This window comes from Dendropsophus ebraccatus, unplaced genomic scaffold, assembly GCF_027789765.1.
Source record: "Dendropsophus ebraccatus isolate aDenEbr1 unplaced genomic scaffold, aDenEbr1.pat pat_scaffold_1380_ctg1, whole genome shotgun sequence".
In the NCBI taxonomy this organism is placed as follows: domain Eukaryota; kingdom Metazoa; phylum Chordata; class Amphibia; order Anura; family Hylidae; genus Dendropsophus; species Dendropsophus ebraccatus.
In genome coordinates, this window is record NW_027208800.1 from 14331 (window position 1) to 33856 (window position 19526).

Below are 19526 nucleotides of genomic sequence, written 5' to 3' on the forward strand. Positions count from 1 at the left end.
CCACATTACTGGAATTACTTCTACTGGAATTACAACCAGTCCCATTTTTTTATGTTACGGATTGTGAATCCGCAAAAATAGAGGATGTGTGAATTGCACCATAGGAATTAATGGGTTACGAATCCGCAAATACTGAAAACTTATGCAGACCTATAAATAAGGCCTTACAGAAGTAGTAGGGCTATTTTTCTCTACTTTTTATCAGTTGAAAATATAATTACACTAGAAAACCTATGAATGAAAGAAAACTTTAGTTAAAGGATTTTATTATAGAAAAACCTGTACAACTTATAGAATATTTAGATGTTTATTGAGGTAATTTTTTTCTGTTGTGATGAGCAAATACTTGCAACTAACAAAACCATGCCATTCTGTAAAAACATTGCTGATCACAGCAAAAGGAAGTACAAAAAAAGACTCATGTAAGTAAAGCCTTTTTTTGTGACGTATAATTGTTTTGCAATAGTGTCCCGGCAGGCATACAATTGTGAACACTACCCAGAAATTGTTGAAAGGTTTCCTTAACAACTGTATTGCTGGGGGGCCTCCATCCCCAATGTTAGATCAGGTGGGAAAGTACTGTATGTTGCCACAAACAATTTGTGGACTGCTATGATAGCTGCTGTCCACAGGATTGCTTACAACTCAGTGGGGCAGATTTTCTAATCCAGTGCATGTAGACTATGCTATTAGCATATGCCACAAGTAGCAGGTTTTCTGCTGTAGAAATCCACAGCATATTCACAGTGGAAAATCTGCACCAAATTAAGTGGTATTGTTACTGATTTGTTGCAAACTATCCACTGTGAATTTTGGTGTGGATAATAAAAAAAAGCTTTGTTGTATATCTGCAGCATTTGGACAGTGAAATCCACAGCATAAATACTATGGTGAAGTTTATCATGTGGTGCAACGGTCATTTTCTGGCGCAGAGAGCTCAATTATGGATAAATCTATTTGCAGATGCTTGCTTTGCAAATAATTATATGTAAGTGGGGGGGGGGCAGAACGCAGAAAGAGCGCGACCCCTGCGTGCGCTAAATTTAACATTTTTCCAGTGAAAAATGTTAAGGAAACCTACTCCAGCTCTGAGCTGGCGTAGGTTACACTGCACAAAAAACGCCAGACCTAATAAATGTCTCCCTATGTATCTTTACCTTAAAGGTCCCCATTCACCATATACCTATACCTGTTGGAATAGGGTGTAAAGAGTTCTCCTGACTGACCACTGACAGGTAATGTAGGTGGTCATAGGGGTCACCTGACCCCTTTGTTCTGGGAGAGATACCCCTCCCCATGAGAGGACAGAGGCTGATAATTGAAGATGTATAGCCCCGTTAAGGCCGGGTTCACACTATGTATGACACCCAACATTCTGTGACACGGCAGTGTCAAAGAACGGCCGGTGTCAGTGAAGTTTATCCCGGCCGCTACTTCTGTACCGACCGGATGAACTTCAGTTCTTTGTAATTGGAATGCGGGTGCATTTGGGTGTGCTCACATTCCAATTACCCATAGCACACAATGGAGAGTGCTGCCGGAGCCGCACTGTACATGGTCTCTGTCAGTCTTGTGCGGCCGCTATTCAGTGAATAGCATCCGCACAAAATTAACATGTCAGTTTTCCATGCGGCTACAAGAAATCCCGTCCTAAGTATATACACCGGTCTTATATTAGGCCCTGCCCCCTTTTCCCCGGCAGGATTCACTAGGAGGCGCACGGTGTACGAAATCTACACCTGCTTCCAGCAAGTGTAAATTTTGATCAAGATGTATGCCTGCGAGCAGGCGTAAATCATGATAAATAAGGCGTGTGAGGAGGCCACACCTCCTCCCCCAGCCTGCCCATCAGGCGAGCGGGGCGTACAGGAGGCGTAGGCCAGGGAGAAGGGCGAATTTGCTCCTTTTTCCTGGCGTATGCCTCGGGTGGATGCTTAGTAAATGTCACCCTATGTGTTTACACTCCGCACGGGATTCCATAGAAGTAAATGCAATCTGCAACAACGGCTGTTATTAATTGAATAAATACATTGTGTGAACATTGCCTAAGGATGCTGTAAATCTTTGACAGTGTCTCACTCTGTAGGATAAATTTGGCACAACTTTATACTTGTCTAACCTTGGAAAAAATATTCTACTCCAAAGTTTTGGTGCAATTTTGTAGCATTTGAAGCCACACACTTTCTGTACAGCAACTCCTCATTATGCATGAGACATGAAAAGTGTCCAAAAGACATAATCATGTGAATGCTGGATCATTTCTTGAGCCCTTTGCTTCCATTATTCATTGGCTACATATCCCCTATAATACCAGGAGATGTGTGGCTGATGAATGATGATATTTTTTGTAATCAACTACCGTAAGTGTAAAAAACTAAGCGGTCAGCCTACAAACAAATGTTTGTTAGATTGTCAGCTGATCGCAGGCCATATTACACAGGGTGATAACAGCTGTTTTGGCCAGTAATCGCTTTGTGTAAGGGTATGTACACACTAGGGAATCCCCAAGGAACACCTGTTGTGGATTCTGGAGCTCGCACTCGCTCACAGACTCTGGCAGCCACGTGCATCTCCTCTGCTCACATAGACTCCATTCTATGGTTTGCCAGATTCTGTTGTCCGAATGAGCAGGTTCATTCTTTGGGCGGACAGCGGAATCTGGCAAACCTTAGAATGGAGTCTATAGAAGCAGAAGAGATGCATGTGGCCGCCACAGTCTGCGAGCAGGTGTGAGCTGCGAAATCTGCGACGGGTGTTCTGTCGGGATTCCGTAGTGTGCACACACCCTAATAGGGCTCTAAGCATACTTGGGTCTAAACACATTAGTAAATCTGCCCCAATGTACAGTATTCCTTTAGACTAAAATACAGAAAGTCTCACTGTAGCCTTAGCCTATTTGGAGACACTCTTGCACTCTACGGATGCTGGGACATTGTCCGGGTTTTCTGAAGAAAGGTCTTAGTCCAGAATTCATATTTTTCGGCTTTAAGCTTGTAGGCAGTGCTTGGATTTAAATTAATCTGAAGATAACCTTCATTTTGGTCATATTGTGGCCACTGGACCAGGCCTGGTCCATTGGGATCTCTGCAAAGGATAAGAAATAGTTAGTAGTCTCTTGTAGAAATATTAAAAAAATGTGTGCATCAGCATGAAATGGGCATGTTTACTCCTGCTCTGAGCAGTCTTATTAAAGGGGGTTGGCAACATAGAATTTTTTACCACTTTTGACTTTTATTGCTACATTCTTTGCTACATTTAGTGGCACTTTATGTGGCAAGATATTACATGAAGGTCTATGGTGCATTATGACATACAAAACATATAGGGCCACATGTATCATCCGGCGGACGGATGATTTTTGGCGGAAAGTGCCGATTTGCGTATTATTTTATACGCAAATGGCCGATTTGCGAATAAAATAATCGCAAATCGGCACTTTCCGCCGAGTACGCCAGGGGGCGGAAAGGGGGCGGGAAGTAGGCGGGAAGTGGGCGGAACGGAGGGCGCGGACTCAGAGTCCGCGCGATTTATCATCCGTTCCGCCCAAATGTACGCCGAAAACCTACTCCAGTCCTCAGCTGGCGTAGGTTTTCGGCGGTGCGCACCGGCGCGCACAGGATTTATGTACAGGCAGTCCGCCTCTACATAAATCCCCGTACCGCCGGAGCTGCGGGGGCATTTTTAAGTCCGGCGTAAAAAACGCCGGACTTAATAGATGCCTCCCATAGTGTGGTGACATTTTTGTCATTGGATTTGTGGATTTTAGGCTTTTTTTCTCCCAAAAACCCAATATGGTATTTTTAGTCACCTGTCTATGCCAGCAATCACCCTGTCTATGCCAGCAATCCGCAGAGGACATACTATATAAAATGCCAGCTGCCAGCTTACCCATTCTGAGCAAAGTTGGCCCAATACTTCATGACTGCTTTACTTAAAGTCTTCTCCTCCTCTGTGTCGGGACCTTTAATGAAAGAGAAGCATTATACGATCTGTAGATAAGTACTGATCCTGAGTTACATCCTGTATTATATTGCAGACCTACAACCACTATTCTGCCACTGGGGTCACTATATACATACATTACTTTTCCTGTACTGATCCTGAGTTACGTCCTGTGTTATGTACCAGAGCCACTCTTACTGATCTGCCGATAGAGTCACTGTGTACATACAGTATATGACACTACTAATTTGCAGTCTGTATTATACACCAGGGCTTTACTCACAATTCTGCTAAGTACTGTGTAGAACACAAGTGTACTATATCTTCTACCCCCTTAGAGATCCAGATTTTCAAACAGACCAATAACAGGAGGTATAAAAGTACTTTTACAAATATACTTTCATGTAGATAAGTCTCTTACAAGTAGTTGCCCAAAAGTCTAGGTACAGGTATAGGTTTAGGTATAGGTATAGGTTTTCAATTCTGATAAATAATTGATGTAAACTTTACGGGGGTCGTGTCTGTCACGAAGAAAACTAGGTCTATACTGATACATTATGTAAAATGAACCATATTTCCAATGAACAAGTATTTCTTAAAATAATTTGTTTGAAAGATATAAGGAGACATTTATGAACTGCTGGAAATGGCATTATATGGTGCAGAATGGCCAGATAAGAATACATTTTTTCGCACACACTTGTTGTATGAATAAACTATTTGTATCGAGTCCCTCTACCCCACTCATGCCAGAGGGGAGGGGGCGTAACGGGGGGGTGCAGCCGTACGCCTCTGCATGCACCACATTTAAAAACTTTGCGCTATGAGCTGGCGTAAATTCACTATGTGCACATTGGATTTATGTACAGAATTTGCACCTCTAAATATACTTGCCAAACCATGGCGTTGCAGGGTACATTATTAAGCTGGCACTAAAAACGCAGGACTTAATAGAGCAAGACAAAGAATCCCTCTAGCCCTTTCTAAACAAAACTTTAGAGGTTTAAAATAATAAGCTTGGTATTATCACTTAGTATACTTCTTTACAAATACATGAACATTGACAGGCCATGTTCATATGGCGTGAGACACCGGCCAGTCCGTGACCCAGCGGGGTCATGGAACGGCCGGTGTCAGAGAAGATCATCTCTGCAGTACAGGCCGGATAATCTTCACTGCTGCTGAATTTGGATGCGGGGACCATTGTGCGCCTGCTTCCGAATTTCCCGCTGCACACAATGGAGCGTGCGTCTGGAGCCACACGCTCCATTGTGTCTACTGACATGTCTCCTGTGGCCGCTATTCAATGAAATGTCAGTTTTTTGCAGCGCCGCTAGGGATCCGAACCGGAGTGTATACTATGTGTATACACTCTGGCCGGGATTCCCTTAGCCTGCAGCACAATGTAGGTACAGGCTTAATCATATTCGTGATTAATCCATTACTTACGTTGTGTAAACATAGCCACAATGTGTATCATTACATACATCTCTTTCCGATTTTTCTTGAGCACAAATACCTCCCTAACAACTCTTAAATGGTCATAGCCACTTCAAAAAACTTCACTGCGTTTGAAAACCAATGTGATTCTTAACATACTGGTAAATCACATTGTGGTGATGCCCCGCTGTGAGGCACGACCGGTCACTTGCCAGGTGGTGAAGTGTGACGCCACTCCGGTGGTGGTTGATCGAGGCACAGCTCAGCCAGGTGTTATGTTGTCGTGATGCAAGTGCTGGTTGGGCACACAGCTGGTACACCTGCTTTTATTTTTGAGTGGGTTGGCTATACCTTTTGCCCTGTGGGAAGTAACCTGCTGGGCTGTTTGGGGGTCCCTTGGGCAATTGTCAAGGTGGTCCGGAGTAGAGTAGTGACCCACCCGGACTATTGGCACTGCCATCTTGCAAAACCAGAGCATCAGTAACCCCATATGCCCCACAAGCCACTTATAAATACAAGACCATCAGACCAGTGTATAAGAGGTTTAGGCTATATGTTTTTGATCTATACGCACTGGAGTGGGGTCCCCTCTCTTGTTCCAACAAGAGAATGCCATATGGGGCATAGGCGCTAGGACCACTTGCCACGAATGAGCTTAGTGAGCTTAGTGATTCATTTCTTTTACGTGGACTTAATTTATCAAAACTATGCAGGTTTTTAATAATGTTTTAAAACAGGTACACTTTAAGTAGTGAATATCTGTAGAGCACCGGAGTCCCACCCCTAGTGCAGCAAAACGCCTTATACAAAATAAACTACAAACTGACGATCAAGGTAACAAATCTATCTTCATCCTCAGTGCCCCATGCACTATAGGGACATAAAAGTAGTTTAGATGCTTCTAACCTGCTGTTATGTAAATAATAACCCAACCTCTTTAATAGTTGTCTGGCATTTGTATTCTTGTTTTTAAAGTGGTCAGGCTGGGATTAATAAAGAAAAGCTGTATTCCCCTGCCTAGTCCTCCTTGCTTTCTACTTCCTAGTTACTATCTCATCACAAAGAAGGCAAAAACTGGTGGGTCACAGCAGCTGCGGTAGAAACCCAGAGGTCGAAAAGTAGCTGCAATGGTAACTATGAATCTCTTTATGGGTGGTTACTGTGTTTTACCTGCATAGAGAACCCATAGACTCACCAGCAAACATGATGCCTTCATCAAGAAATGGCCCTCCTACCACAAAGAAAATCTCGTCTCCATGATCGGCCTTTACGTAGTCAGGTTTAATATCCTTGAAGAGTGAGGGCCTGTGCTGGAATTCATAGAAATAGACAGGAAATCCAGAATCTGCAGGGAGATAAAATAGTGACACCAGATCCACAGTTCTATGTGTGAGCCTGGAGACTTCCCTTCTGTACCTGAGCTGGTTCATGTCTGTAGGGGCATGCTCTGAGTTTTACAGGAAATGGGATATGGACCAGACAATATACATAATCAGAACACACTATCAGTCTTATATAGAAAGCACTACACTTTCAAAACATCAGGTAAGTGAGTAATATGTCACTCAGCTTTTAGAGCTGCGTCTACATACAGCTGCTGTCTGACTACAGAATAGGCCTCATTCACACATCAGTTTTTCTGCAGGATCAATTTTTTTAAAATGATCAGTGATATCCTTTAGAAACCATCAGTGTGGCATCAGTTTTGTGGATCAGAAAAACTAATAGGTCAAAAAAAGGCCACAGGGTTAGGCTTCTTAGAGCTTGGTAATGCTTCAGTGAAAACAGACAGCACATGAATGGTCCATCAGTGTGTCATCTGTGAAAAATGGACCCATTAAGTTCTATTGACGCTTTCATTCCAAAAGACTGGATCATATAAGTGCTAGTCCTACATTTTTTAACTCCTTTACACCAGCAATCCGTATATATACGTTCCTACTGCACATACCCCGTATATTCCTGACTGAAGGGGCTGTAGATGTGTGCAGGATCACTGCAGTGAGAGCGATCCTGCACACGGTTTCCGGGGCCGGAGGTAATGAGAGGCAGCTTCGATCCCATTAACCCCTTAAACGCAGCGATCTATAGCGATTGCAGCGTTTAAGGTACTCAGTGACAGAACAAGCTTCTGTTACTGAGTGATCGGGACCCCCGCAGCCATTGCTTGTGCCGACGGGCGTAAGTAAATCACTTACCTCCGTCTTGTCGGATCAGCGATCTATGGATAGAGTCTGCTCACAGGCAGGCTCTATGCATAGATCGCCGATAACACTGATCTATGCTATGCTATGGCATAGCATAGATCAGTATATGCAATCTAATAATTGCATGTTTAGGCTATGTTCACACTACGTATATTTCCGGCCGTAGTGCGAACTGCGAATATACGCCCGTAGTTTTGAGGTTGATGCGTTCGCTTGAAAGTATATGATATACGGCCACACAATGCACACTACGGCCGGATCGTATACGGCGCCGTGAAAAATTAACAAGACCATTGTTTGAGGTCGTAACTGTTCCAACTCACGGCCGTGGATCTCCATGCGGTCCCGTACGGAGTACTTATTTTAGCCAAATTGAACTAGATTTTTCGATCCAAAAGGTTTTTGTGTGTTTATTGGGCTGGGCGAAGATTTCCAAGTAAATGACCTGTTTCAGATCGCTTTGAAACTAGCTAGGAAGCATAACTACTACGGGCGTATGTTCGCGGTTCCCCCGCATGTTTGCAATCCGGCCGCATGTCTATTTTTCCCACGGCCGTAGTTTCAGCCACACATGTCGGCTGCGTACGAACTACGGCCGGACATATACGTAGTGTGAACATAGCCTAAAAGTGAAAAAAAAGGACAACAAAAAGTGTAATAAAAGGTTTTTAAAAGCATAAAAAAAACCCTTATAAAACCCCTCCCAATAAAAATTTAAAATACCCCCTTGCCATTATAAAAATATAAAAAATAAAACATATTATATATCATAGCCATGCAGAATTGTCAGATCTATTAAAATATAACATTATTGTTCCGCACGGTGAACCGTGTAAACGAAAAAAAAATTTAAATTAAAATTATATATCAAAAATTACTAAAAAGCGATTTTCTGTTACACCATTATGATATTAATACAAACCAGAGATCATGGCGCAAAAAGGACACCCCAACCAGCCCTGTAGGTGAAAAAATAAAAGCACTATAGCTCTCAGAAGGCGGGGAGAAACATTGCATTAATTTGACCTGGACATCCGGCATCAAAGGGCTCTGTCTTGAAGGGGTTAAAAAAAAACAGATCCGTTTTGATACGTTTGTTTTTATAATGGAAGTCAATAAAAAAATGGAACAAAACGGATGCACACAAATGCATCAGTTTTTTCTTTTTTTTAAACGGATGAAAAAAAAGAACCGGATAGAAAAAACTGTGTGAACCCAGCCGAACATGCATATCAAACTGTATATTACTGAAACGTCATTAAAAGTTAACCTTTATTGATATACTTTAAAATTATAAAGATTTATGGTCCAATAAATGCTGTACAAGAAAAACAAAGATAAAACATGGTCTCTGTGCTGACAGTTATAGCTCTAATAGGCATGGGCATAATTTTTTCTCAAGTCTATTGTGACCTTCTACATCTCGTTTTTTTAAATAAATTGTGTATTTATGTAATTTTTTCAGTTTTTCTAATTTTTCTAATTTCAATACAAAACATTGAACATTGAATATTATCCAGGTTCAACAACAGAAAAACATCAGCATAGTGAAAATCTGTAACTCTCAGCAAGTAAACATCAAGTAATATAAGAGATATCATAGCATTGAGGTGGCAAGAAACAAAAAGTAAGACTATGACAACAATCCCATCAGTTGTTATATAGTATAAATGGAACTATATACAAGGTTGCAATGCGCTAACTTGAGACACAATATGTGATCCATATCCAGATATACCATGAAATACGGAAAAAAAAAACATAAGTATAAGTAACTCAAGAGGAAAAAAACAAAAGACAAAGACAATACTACACAGATACATTAGGGAACAAAAACTAGTATGGGTTGGAGAGGTACTCGTCGATGCTCGGAATAACTCATAAGAGGAGTCCCATAAAGACCATGGGGGAGATTTATCAAACATGGTGTAAAGTGAAACTGGCTTAGTTGCCAGGAGGTACGTTTCTAGGAGGTACGTTGAGGAGGTACACCATAGGATCTAGGGGTATCTTTCGATGGAAAATCAATCCCTGTATGCCTCTCCACTAGGGACTCAGTAAGGCACAGTCCCAGAAAATAAGGTACCTCCAGTGAAAGACACCTCCAACACAGAGCTACATCTCGTTTATTGTGCATGACTTGTCCTGATCTTATCGGGTTTACAAATTGTCTACATGTGTTCCTCTTCTATGCATGCCTGCTAACACTTGTGTCATAGGTGTTTTGGCCTATGGTAGCTGCATTGGCCTTGATTTGATTGCTGGGTCTCCTGATGAACCCTTATTGTTCCAGACCCCCTGTCACGCCCTCTTGTGAATTGTTTTTTTTTCCTGGCAATTGACCAGGTTTGAGATTGAAGTGATCATGGGCTTTAGCACGACATGGCTATAATTGTGAGCCCAGAGACTATGTTTTATCTCTGTTTTTTCTTGTACACCATTTATTAGGACCATAGATCTTTAACATTTTAAAGTATACTGTATCTAATAAAGTACAATTTTTTATGTGGCAACATTGCCTAATATGTAACTGAAGTTCTTGAGGTAATGTACTCATATATGACTGGAGTATGACATGATGTAAGAAGAAGCTTTGGCTGTGAATGGAGTATGAAACATGACATAACTTACAGGATCAGACAAACAGTCAAAGGGTATACAAAGATAACTAACACTTTACATGGATATAATCTATATCTCGGCAAGGCAACAACGGTATCAAGGCCTTAGTGTATTTTGTACCTCGATGATAATGAGCAGTGCGGAGGGCAGGAATAACAAACATTACATCCCCACATAAGTCCAGGAGGCTGTCCCTGATTTTCATAGGGTCAGTGGTGTTACCAAAGTACTCATCCATAATTAGGGTGTGAATCTCAGGTCGCAAATCCTACAAAATGTAAACTTACATTCAGTAACATAGAGAACAGGAGACGCATCTGAAACAGCAAAGCAACTGGCAAATGCACTCACCATAAGATGAATCTTCCTTAGAATGAGCTCGACCTGATCTCTCGGAATCCCTTCTTCCAGGTTAGTAATATTTATGCCCTGGGCACAATGTACAAGAACAATGACCAGAGTGAGGATTCCTGGGATAGTGCCACTTTCTGAGCCTAGATGACGCTACTGCTGTGGCAGTCTAGTACATATTGTAAGATCAGTATAGAAAATCATTGTCTCACCCTGGGAATCATGTATCCAAACTCATGATTGTTAACACCAATAATGAATGGAACGGGTGCTACCCCTTCTCAGTGAGGAGCTCCACTGCTGGTTTGGGGATAAATTTCCCGTCAATGCGTCCAGGGAATGGTATGTGATTCTGCACAGGGAGGGAATGAATTCTGTTACCATAAAAACCATAGTCTTGGTGTTTGTTAAATAAATACCATTTCGGTTAATTGTGTAGAATACACAACCAAGGATCCAGATATCACAGAGATCTCGTGTTCTGTCTTGTCCCTCAGACAGTCCAGGAGTGAGCTGGTTTACAGGCAGATACATTACTGACAATCTGTACAAGAAATATATGTGATAATTGTGTAATTGTATATATATATATATATATATATACACATTGACTAGAACAGCAGAGATATCACTAAGAGTGCAGTCTATTTACTAAAGCACAGCAGCGACATCACTAAGGATGCAGCTAGATAGCAGCAGCAGTGACATCACTGAGAATAAAGCCTATGCGGACACTAGAGAGCAGTGGGTTGACATCACTGAGAATGTAACTTATCCATTCATTACAGAACAACAGTGACATCACCGAGAAAGCAACATATTAATGAGTACATTATTTATTCCTGATTCTTATACAAAGAAAAACATGGTGGCACTACAAGTCCCATCCAGCATCACTAAGCCAAAATTATGCAGCGAATAGCAACAGCATGTATCGGTGGTGCTAACTCACAGAGGAATACATTCATGGAGATCAGCAGGTACATAGGAAAAGAAGAGGTTGCACTCACCAAGTAAAATCCTTTATCTTATTTCTTCATGTTTAAAAGCGATACACGGACAAGGTGCAGACGCCATGAAGGTGCTGGTGACAGGCTGTTTCAACACCCTAAATGGCGCTTCTACGGTCTGTAGAAGTGCCGTTAGGGGCGTGAAACAGCCTGTCACCAGCACCTTCATGGCGTCTGCACCCATGCTTGTCTGCACCTTTTCCATGTATCGCTTTTAAACATGAAGAAATAAAGATAAAGGATTTTACTCGGTGAGTGCAACCTCTTCTCTTCCTATGTACCTGCTGACATGATTTATTCCTGCTTATTTCCCTTATTCTTTCATGTTTTTGTTGGGCCATTTCTTATGGCTTTATGTGAAGTACACATGTATCATGGTTTTAAGCTGCATTGCTGGTCTTTGGGGTTTGGTGGGTGTGAACCCTCACTATTTGAGGGATGGATTTTTGTAGATTTTGTCTTTTTGGGGGAAAAAAAAAGACGATTCAACCTATCCATTAAAAAGCAGCAGTCATAACTGGGAATATGGCCTATCCATACACCAACAAAACACTGAACTCAAGGACAACAGTCAAAAAAATTCCAATGAAGTACTCAATCAAGAGTCTCCACTGATGCCCCCAAAAATATAAATATGCAAAACAGGAGTCCGTGGAGCCTCAGGTTGCGTGTCTCAAAACACGGGATAGCCAGATATCTCTAGCCTGTTGCCACAGGGTGCCTCCATGATAGGGAGAGCACCACACCACCCTGATAAATAGCCCCTTAAGTCCCACTCGGTTGCGAGTATTGGGACATAAATAGGGAAACACAGGGTGGCCCCTTATTGTCAATGTCTAACTCAAGGCAGACAGCCGTTTTGGGGTATTTGCACCTCGTCAGTGTGGAGTAGGATTCTGGCTGGTTGGGGCAATGGCAAATCGACCAACAAAACACAGTAATCACTGAACTCAAGGAGAACAGTGAAAAAAATTCCAATGAAGTACTCAATCAAGAGTCTCCACTGATGCCCCCAAAAATATAAATATGCAAAACAGGAGTCCGTGGAGCCTCGGTTGCGAGTCTCAAAACACGGGTATATATCTCTAGCCTGTTGCCACGGGGTGTCTCCATGATAGGGAGAGCACCACACCACCCTGATAAATAGCCCCTTAAGTCCCACTCGGTTGCGAGTATTGGGACATAAATAGGGAAACACCAGGGTGGCCCTTATTGTCAATGTCTAACTCAAGGTGTGAGTATTGCGATCATGACAAGGGCTTGCCAAGGCAGGCTTCCATCCACAGACAGCCGTTTCGGGGTTTTTGCCCCTCATCAGTGTGGAGTAGGATTCTGGCTAGTTGGGGCAATGGCATATCCATACACTAGAAACGTCACTGAAAATGCAGCCTATCAATTTACTGGACATCAGTTGTGACATCATTGAGAATGAAGCCTACCCATTCACTATGAGCTGACTGAGATCTGAGGGATTGCTCAGATTCTCCATAGATACAGTAGAGTACTTACCTTCTGAGTAGAGGAGAGATCTTGGTCTTTTTCTGCCAATAGATGTGGAATTAGGGCAACTCCACTCTCAGCAATGGCTCGGTGGAACAAAACCTCTTGACATTGGAGACATCAGCTGCCGTCATATGAAATAAAACATAAACTAATGTCAATAATGAGACAAGTAAAGAGCCAGCTGGAACATGATGTCACTCTAGGACCCTCAGTAAAATGGGTCATTCTCATTACAAGACAAATGCATTCTAGGAGCTAAAGGATCTGCCTGCAATAAGGCAATAAGCACATCTATATTGCATCAGACCTGGAGGAGCTTACCAGGGCAGAGACGCTGATTCCGCCAGCCGATTCACCAAAGATAGTCACCAAATTGGGGTCGCCACCAAAATTTACTATGTTCTCGTTGACCCACTTTAGAGCAGCAACCTGATCCAAGAATCCATAGTTTCCTGGTATTTTGTCATCTCCGTTGCTGTGAGGTAAGCAGTGTCAGATTGTGTAGGTTATTGACATTTGGCGATTAACAATGTAATAGTGAAATAGCATCATCAGGCACACGAAGTCTTATATGGTACAAAATGTGCACTGCATTTTTTGGCACCTACCACCCACCAGTTATGCCGCTCTCACTTTCCTGTAAACCACACCCCTTTTGGCAAGGGGCAAATGTATCTAAAAAGTGTCTAAAGTGCATGGTCCAAGCAATGTAAGGCAACATTTTGCCCTCTGCCCACTTACCAACCCCCAGAAAAAATGTATTCAACTCAGATCCCTCATCTTTTATTCAGAATGTACTTAACCACTTACCTGAAAAATCCAAGGAGGCCCAGTCTGTACTGCATGGATACAACAACTACATTCTCGAACGCACTGAGTGCTGTCCCCTCAAACATAGCTGCTCCCCCAGATCTTAATCCTCCTCCATGAATAAATACCATGACCTGGAAAGTAAAACAGCATATACACGGTTATGAGCTGTAGCACATAACAAACTTGTCTAGAAGTGTACATGTACATAACAGCTAAAGAGCTGTAAACATGCAGGTTACCTCATCTATAGTCCTACAAAAGCTGATGAGACCTAAGTCACCTATCTATAGTCCTCCTACAACAGCTGAACAGACCTAGACCACCTTGTCTATAATCCCATAACAGCTGCAGAGACCCAAGTCACCTCGTCTATAGTCCCACTGCAGCTGTAGAGACTCAGGTCACCTCGTATATAGTCCCATAACAGCTGTAGAGACCCAGGTCACCTTGTCTATAGTCCCATAACAGCTGTAGAGACCCAGGTCACCTTGTCTATAGTCCCATAACAGCTGTAGAGACCCAGGTCACCTTGTCTATAGTCCCATAACAGCTGCAGAGACCTTGGTCACCTTGTCTATAGTCCCAAAACACCTGTATAGACCCAGGTAACCTTGTCTATAGTCCCATAACAGCTGTAGAGACCCAGGTCACCTCGTCTATAGTCCCATAACAGCTGCAGAGACCTTGGTCACCTTGTCTATAGTCCCATAACAGCTGTAGAGACCCAGGTCACCTTGTCTATAGTCCCATAACAGCTGAAGAGACCCAGGTCACCTTGTCTATAGTCCCATAACAGCTGCAGAGACCCAGGTCACCTCGTCTATAGTCCCACTGCAGCTGTAGAGACCTAGGTCACCTTGTCTATAGTCCCATAACAGCTGTAGAGACCTAGGTCACCTTGTCTATAGTCCCACAACAGCTGTAGAGACCTAGGTCACCTCGTCTATAGTCCCATAACAGCTGCAGAGATCCAGGTCACCTCGTCTATAGTCCCACTGCAGCTGTAGAGACCTAGGTCACCTCGTCTATAGTCCCACTGCAGCTGTAGAGACCTAGGTCACCTCGTCTATAGTCCCATAACAGCTGCAGAGACCCAGGTCACCTTGTCTATAGTCCAATAACAGCTGTAGAGACCTAGGTCACCTTGTCTATAGTCCCATAACAGCTGCAGAGACCTTGGTCACCTTGTCTATAGTCCCAAAACACCTGTATAGACCCAGGTCACCTTGTCTATAGTCCCATAACAGCTGTAGAGACCCAGGTCACCTCGTCTATAGTCCTCCTGCAGCTGTAGAGACCTAGGTCACCTCGTCTATAGTCCCATAACAGCTGTAGAGACCCAGGTCACCTTGTCTATTGTCCCCCTGCAGCTGTAGAGACCTAGGTCACCTCGTCTATAGTCCCATAACAGCTGCAGAGGACCCAGGTCACCTTGTCTATAATCCCATAACAGCTGCAGAGATCCAGGTCACCTCGTCTATAGTCCCCCTGCAGCTGTAGAGACCTAGGTCACCTTGTCTATAGTCCCACTGCAGCTGTAGAGACCTAGGTCACCTCGTCTATAGTCCCATAGCAGCTGCAGAGACCTTGGTCACCTTGTCTATAGTCCCATAACAGCTGGAGAGACCCAGGTCACCTTGTCTATAGTCCCATACCAGCTGTAGAGACCTAGGTCACCTTGTCTATAGTCCCATAACAGCTGCATAGACCTTGGTCACCTTGTCTATAGTCCCACAACAGCTGTAGAGACCCAGGCCAACCTCGTCTATAGTCCCATAACAGCTGCAGAGACCTTGGTCACCTTGTCTATAGTCCCATAACAGCTGCAGAGACCTTGGTCACCTTGTCTATAGTCCCACAACAGCTGTAGAGACCCAGGTCACCTTGTCTATAGTCCCATAACAGCTGTAGAGACCTAGGTCACCTTGTCTATAGTCCCCATAACAGCTGTAGAGACCTAGGTCACCTTGTCTATAATCCCACAACAGTTGTAGAGACCTAGGTCACCTTGTCTATAGTCCCACAACAGCTGTAGAGACCCAGGTCACCTTGTCTATAGTCCCATAACAGCTGAAGCGACCCAGGTCACCTTGGTTTATAGTCCCATAACAGCTGTAGAGACCTAGGTAAACTTGTCTATAGTCCCATAACAGCTGTAGAGACCTAGGTCACCTCTATAGTCCCATACAGCTGTAGAGACCTAGGTCACCTTGTCTATAGTCCCATAACAGCTGTAGAGACCTAGGTCACCTTGTCCTATAGTCCCATAACAGCTGTAGAGACCCAGGTCACCTTGTTTATAGTCCCATAACAGCCTGTAGAGACCTAGGTAACCTTGTCTATAGTCCCATAACAGCTGTAGAGACCTAGGTGCACCTCTATAGTCCCCATAACAGCTTGTAGAGACCCAGGTCACCTTGTCTATAGTCCCATAACAGCTGAAGAGACCCAGGTCACCTTGTCTATAGTCCCATAACAGCTGTAGAGACCTAGGTCACCTTGTCTATAATCCCACAACAGCTGTAGAGACCGAGGTTACCTTGTCTACAATCCCACAACAGCTGTAGAGACCGAGGTCCACCTTGTCTATAGTCCCACAACAGCTGTAGAGACCCAGGGTCACCTTGGTCTATAGTCCCACAACAGCTGTAGAGACCTAGGTCCCTGTCTATAGTCCCATAACAGCTGTAGAGACCCAGGTCACCTTGTCTATAGTCCCATAACAGCTGTAGGGGACCTAGGTCACCTTGTCTATGCAGTGTCCCAGAACATGCAGACTACTACTCCTATTATGGCCATTTCTATTGCTGTGCCCATGCCTGTTCTGGTAGGGTTTGCACTGCAACTGCTGCTGTTTTCCCCTAGTATTCTCTGGTAATGTGCATTCTCATGTGTATTCTCATGTATTCCTGTGTATTATTGCATTGTACAGTGGTATGCAAGGCTGTTGATCACGTGACCTGTAACCATGGTTCCTCCAATGGCCGACTAGCTCTGGCCAGGAGCAACCATGTGACCTCCCACTTCCTCCTAAACAAGTTAGTCTTCCCACTGCTTCCAAGCAAGGAGGATGTGTGCCGTCCCTCTCCTGCCTCAGAGGAGTTGGGCTTCTTCTCTGCAGCTCCCACTTCACCACTAGAAGTGTGGATCGAGTGCTCTGCTATATTCAAGGTCTTCGGCTGTATCTGCCTGCTCAAGTGTCCGGAGTTCCTTCTCTCATCTGGGTGTCATTCCGTTATCTCTCATGATCGCTACAAGGATTCACAGCAAGTATTACTCTCAAGCTAATCCACCCAGCAACGCTATTTCTCTCATACTCCTACTCCCATCATCCGGCACGTATTCTCACAGCCTATGCAGCACCACTCCTGCTTTATTTGTCAAAGCCTGCTATATACCCGGTTGCATCCGGAGAGACTGTTGCTACTAGTTACCTCATCTATAATAAAACCGCTGTTACTGAACCTGGCATTGGTGTCCACTAACTGGTGCCCTGACTAAGTGCAGCAAAGAATCGCATGCCCATCATCACCCGCAGATTCCACAGACCGGCCCTACAGCTGTGCCGCCCTCAGGCCTATACCGTGACAAGTATAACCCCTGCAGCTGCCCCGGTCATAACACCAGCACTGCGGAAGTGGCCCCCAGGGGCCAGGGCATCGCATCTATAGTCCCATAACAGCTGTAGAGACCTAGGTCACCTCTATAGTCCCATAACAGCTGTAGAGACCTAGGTCACCTTGTCTATAGTCCCATAACAGCTGTAGAGACCTAGGTCACCTTGTCTATAGTCCCATAACAGCTGTAGAGACCTAGGTCACCTTGTCTATAATCCCACAACAGCTGTAGAGACCTAGGTCACCTTGTCTATAGTCCCACAGCAGCTGTAGAGACCTAGGTCACCTTGTCTATAATCCCACAACAGTTGTAGAGACCTAGGTCACCTTGTCTATAATCCCACAACAGCTGTAGAGACCGAGGGTCACCTTGTCTATAGTCCCACAACAGCTGTAGAGACCTAGGTCCACCTTGTCTATAGTCCCACAACAGCTCTAGAAACATAAGTGACCTCAATGTATAGTCCTACCATAGATATAAAAATGTAGGTCACTTCTATAGTACCACAACAGCTGGAGAGACACAGATTAGCTCTACTAATGCTGCGTTTACATGTAACGATTATCGTGCGAATTTGCGCGATAACGGTCGAATTGGAACGATAATCGTACGTGTAACGGATGATCGAAAGACGCACGATAAATCTTACATCGTGATCTTTCATCAGGTCATCAAATCGTCGTTCATCGTACGCAAAAAATTCGCAAATCGTTCCGTGTGAACAGTCGTTCGCCGATTTAACCAATGTGTGAGATAGGCTTAAACGATCACAAAACGATCGCAATGCGAATTTTCGTACGATATATCGTACCATCTAAACGCTGATCGTTATAAAAAAAAAACGTAAATCCGACATCGCTAATCGTACGATCGGGCCAATAATCGTTACGTGTAAACGCAGCATAAGAATAGTTTACAACAGCGGGCAGATATGAGTCACCTGTGTTTCTATTTCTAGAACACCTGGGTCACGTCTGTCTACAGTTCACAACAACTAGGGAGACCTCTATCACCTTGGTCATTAGTTCTATCATGACATGGCAAAGAGATGTGGGTCGCCTCTATCTATAGTGCCTGTTATTTTGATCTTATTAACACGTTACCAATAAAAAAATACTAACAGGCAGCTTGGAATCCATTTCTCGGTCTGCTGGGGTGAAGATATTTAGGTACAGACAGTCTTCTGACAGTGGGGGTATGGGCGGGGGAACTTTAAAGAAACCTTTCATTTGCTCCAAGACGATGGGGTTCTGTATACACTGAAATTTGAGAAAATGATCTGTTGTAACATAAGTACTGATAGATTTTTATGTATTTACAATGTATAGCACCGCTACCAGGTTTCCCCCTCCTTCATTACTATCATGGCATCAGGGAACACAGTGCCCCTTACAATGGTTTGGAGACAGTTTAAGAGGAAATATTGAGTTTACTTCTATCATCCATGAAAATTATAAAATTGTGAAAATAGTTGGGAAGTAATCTGAGTAACTTTCAATAACTCACAGAGGTGCATGTTCTTTGGCCTCTCTGACTGAGCTCCAGGGCTCTGGAGGTTCTGGGGCTGCGAATCGTAATGAACCCACTGGGGGCTTAGCGAAGGGCACGCCATAGAAGGCTTGGACGGTTCGGGTGGTCTCCTTCACTGTCTGCGTCTTCCCCTGCAGTTTTCCATACTGTGTCACTACCTGAGGGTCACTGTCCTGTTCTGTAAGGTAAAACATATATTTCACTCACACATATATGAATTCAATCTTTATAAAACTATATATCTATATATATACAGTATATAAGAAATGTCTTTAAAATCCAAAAATTCTTTAGTCATCCACACAATGAAACCAACTTGACATCATGGATACAAAAGTAGAAAATAATATTAGGTACAGGAACTGTTTTACTTCACCTGATCCCAGTGTTCCCAGGAAGAGGGGCCACAGAAGGAGAGTAAGGAGGAGGAAGGCCATGAGGAGATGGTGCCTGTTCAGTTTGAGTCTTCTGTTTTCAGGGTTAGCTGGAG

The 19526-nt window shown here is 43.6% G+C and overlaps 1 protein-coding gene across 1 annotated transcript; it reads right to left on the reverse strand.

Annotated features, from left to right (window-relative positions):
- Window positions 1–1915: 1915 nt before the first annotated feature.
- Window positions 1916–18763, reverse strand: LOC138775148 (pyrethroid hydrolase Ces2e-like). The gene is given in 14 exon segments (XM_069955837.1): window positions 1916–3084; window positions 3889–3961; window positions 6578–6727; window positions 10332–10479; window positions 10563–10640; window positions 10775–10839; window positions 10842–10914; window positions 11012–11082; window positions 11085–11106; window positions 13082–13171; window positions 13173–13196; window positions 13397–13550; window positions 13886–14019; window positions 18628–18763. Coding segments are annotated over 14 exon segments (1359 nt in total). The 5' UTR covers window positions 18736–18763; the 3' UTR covers window positions 1916–2915.
- Between the last annotated feature and the right edge of the window lie 763 nt (window positions 18764–19526).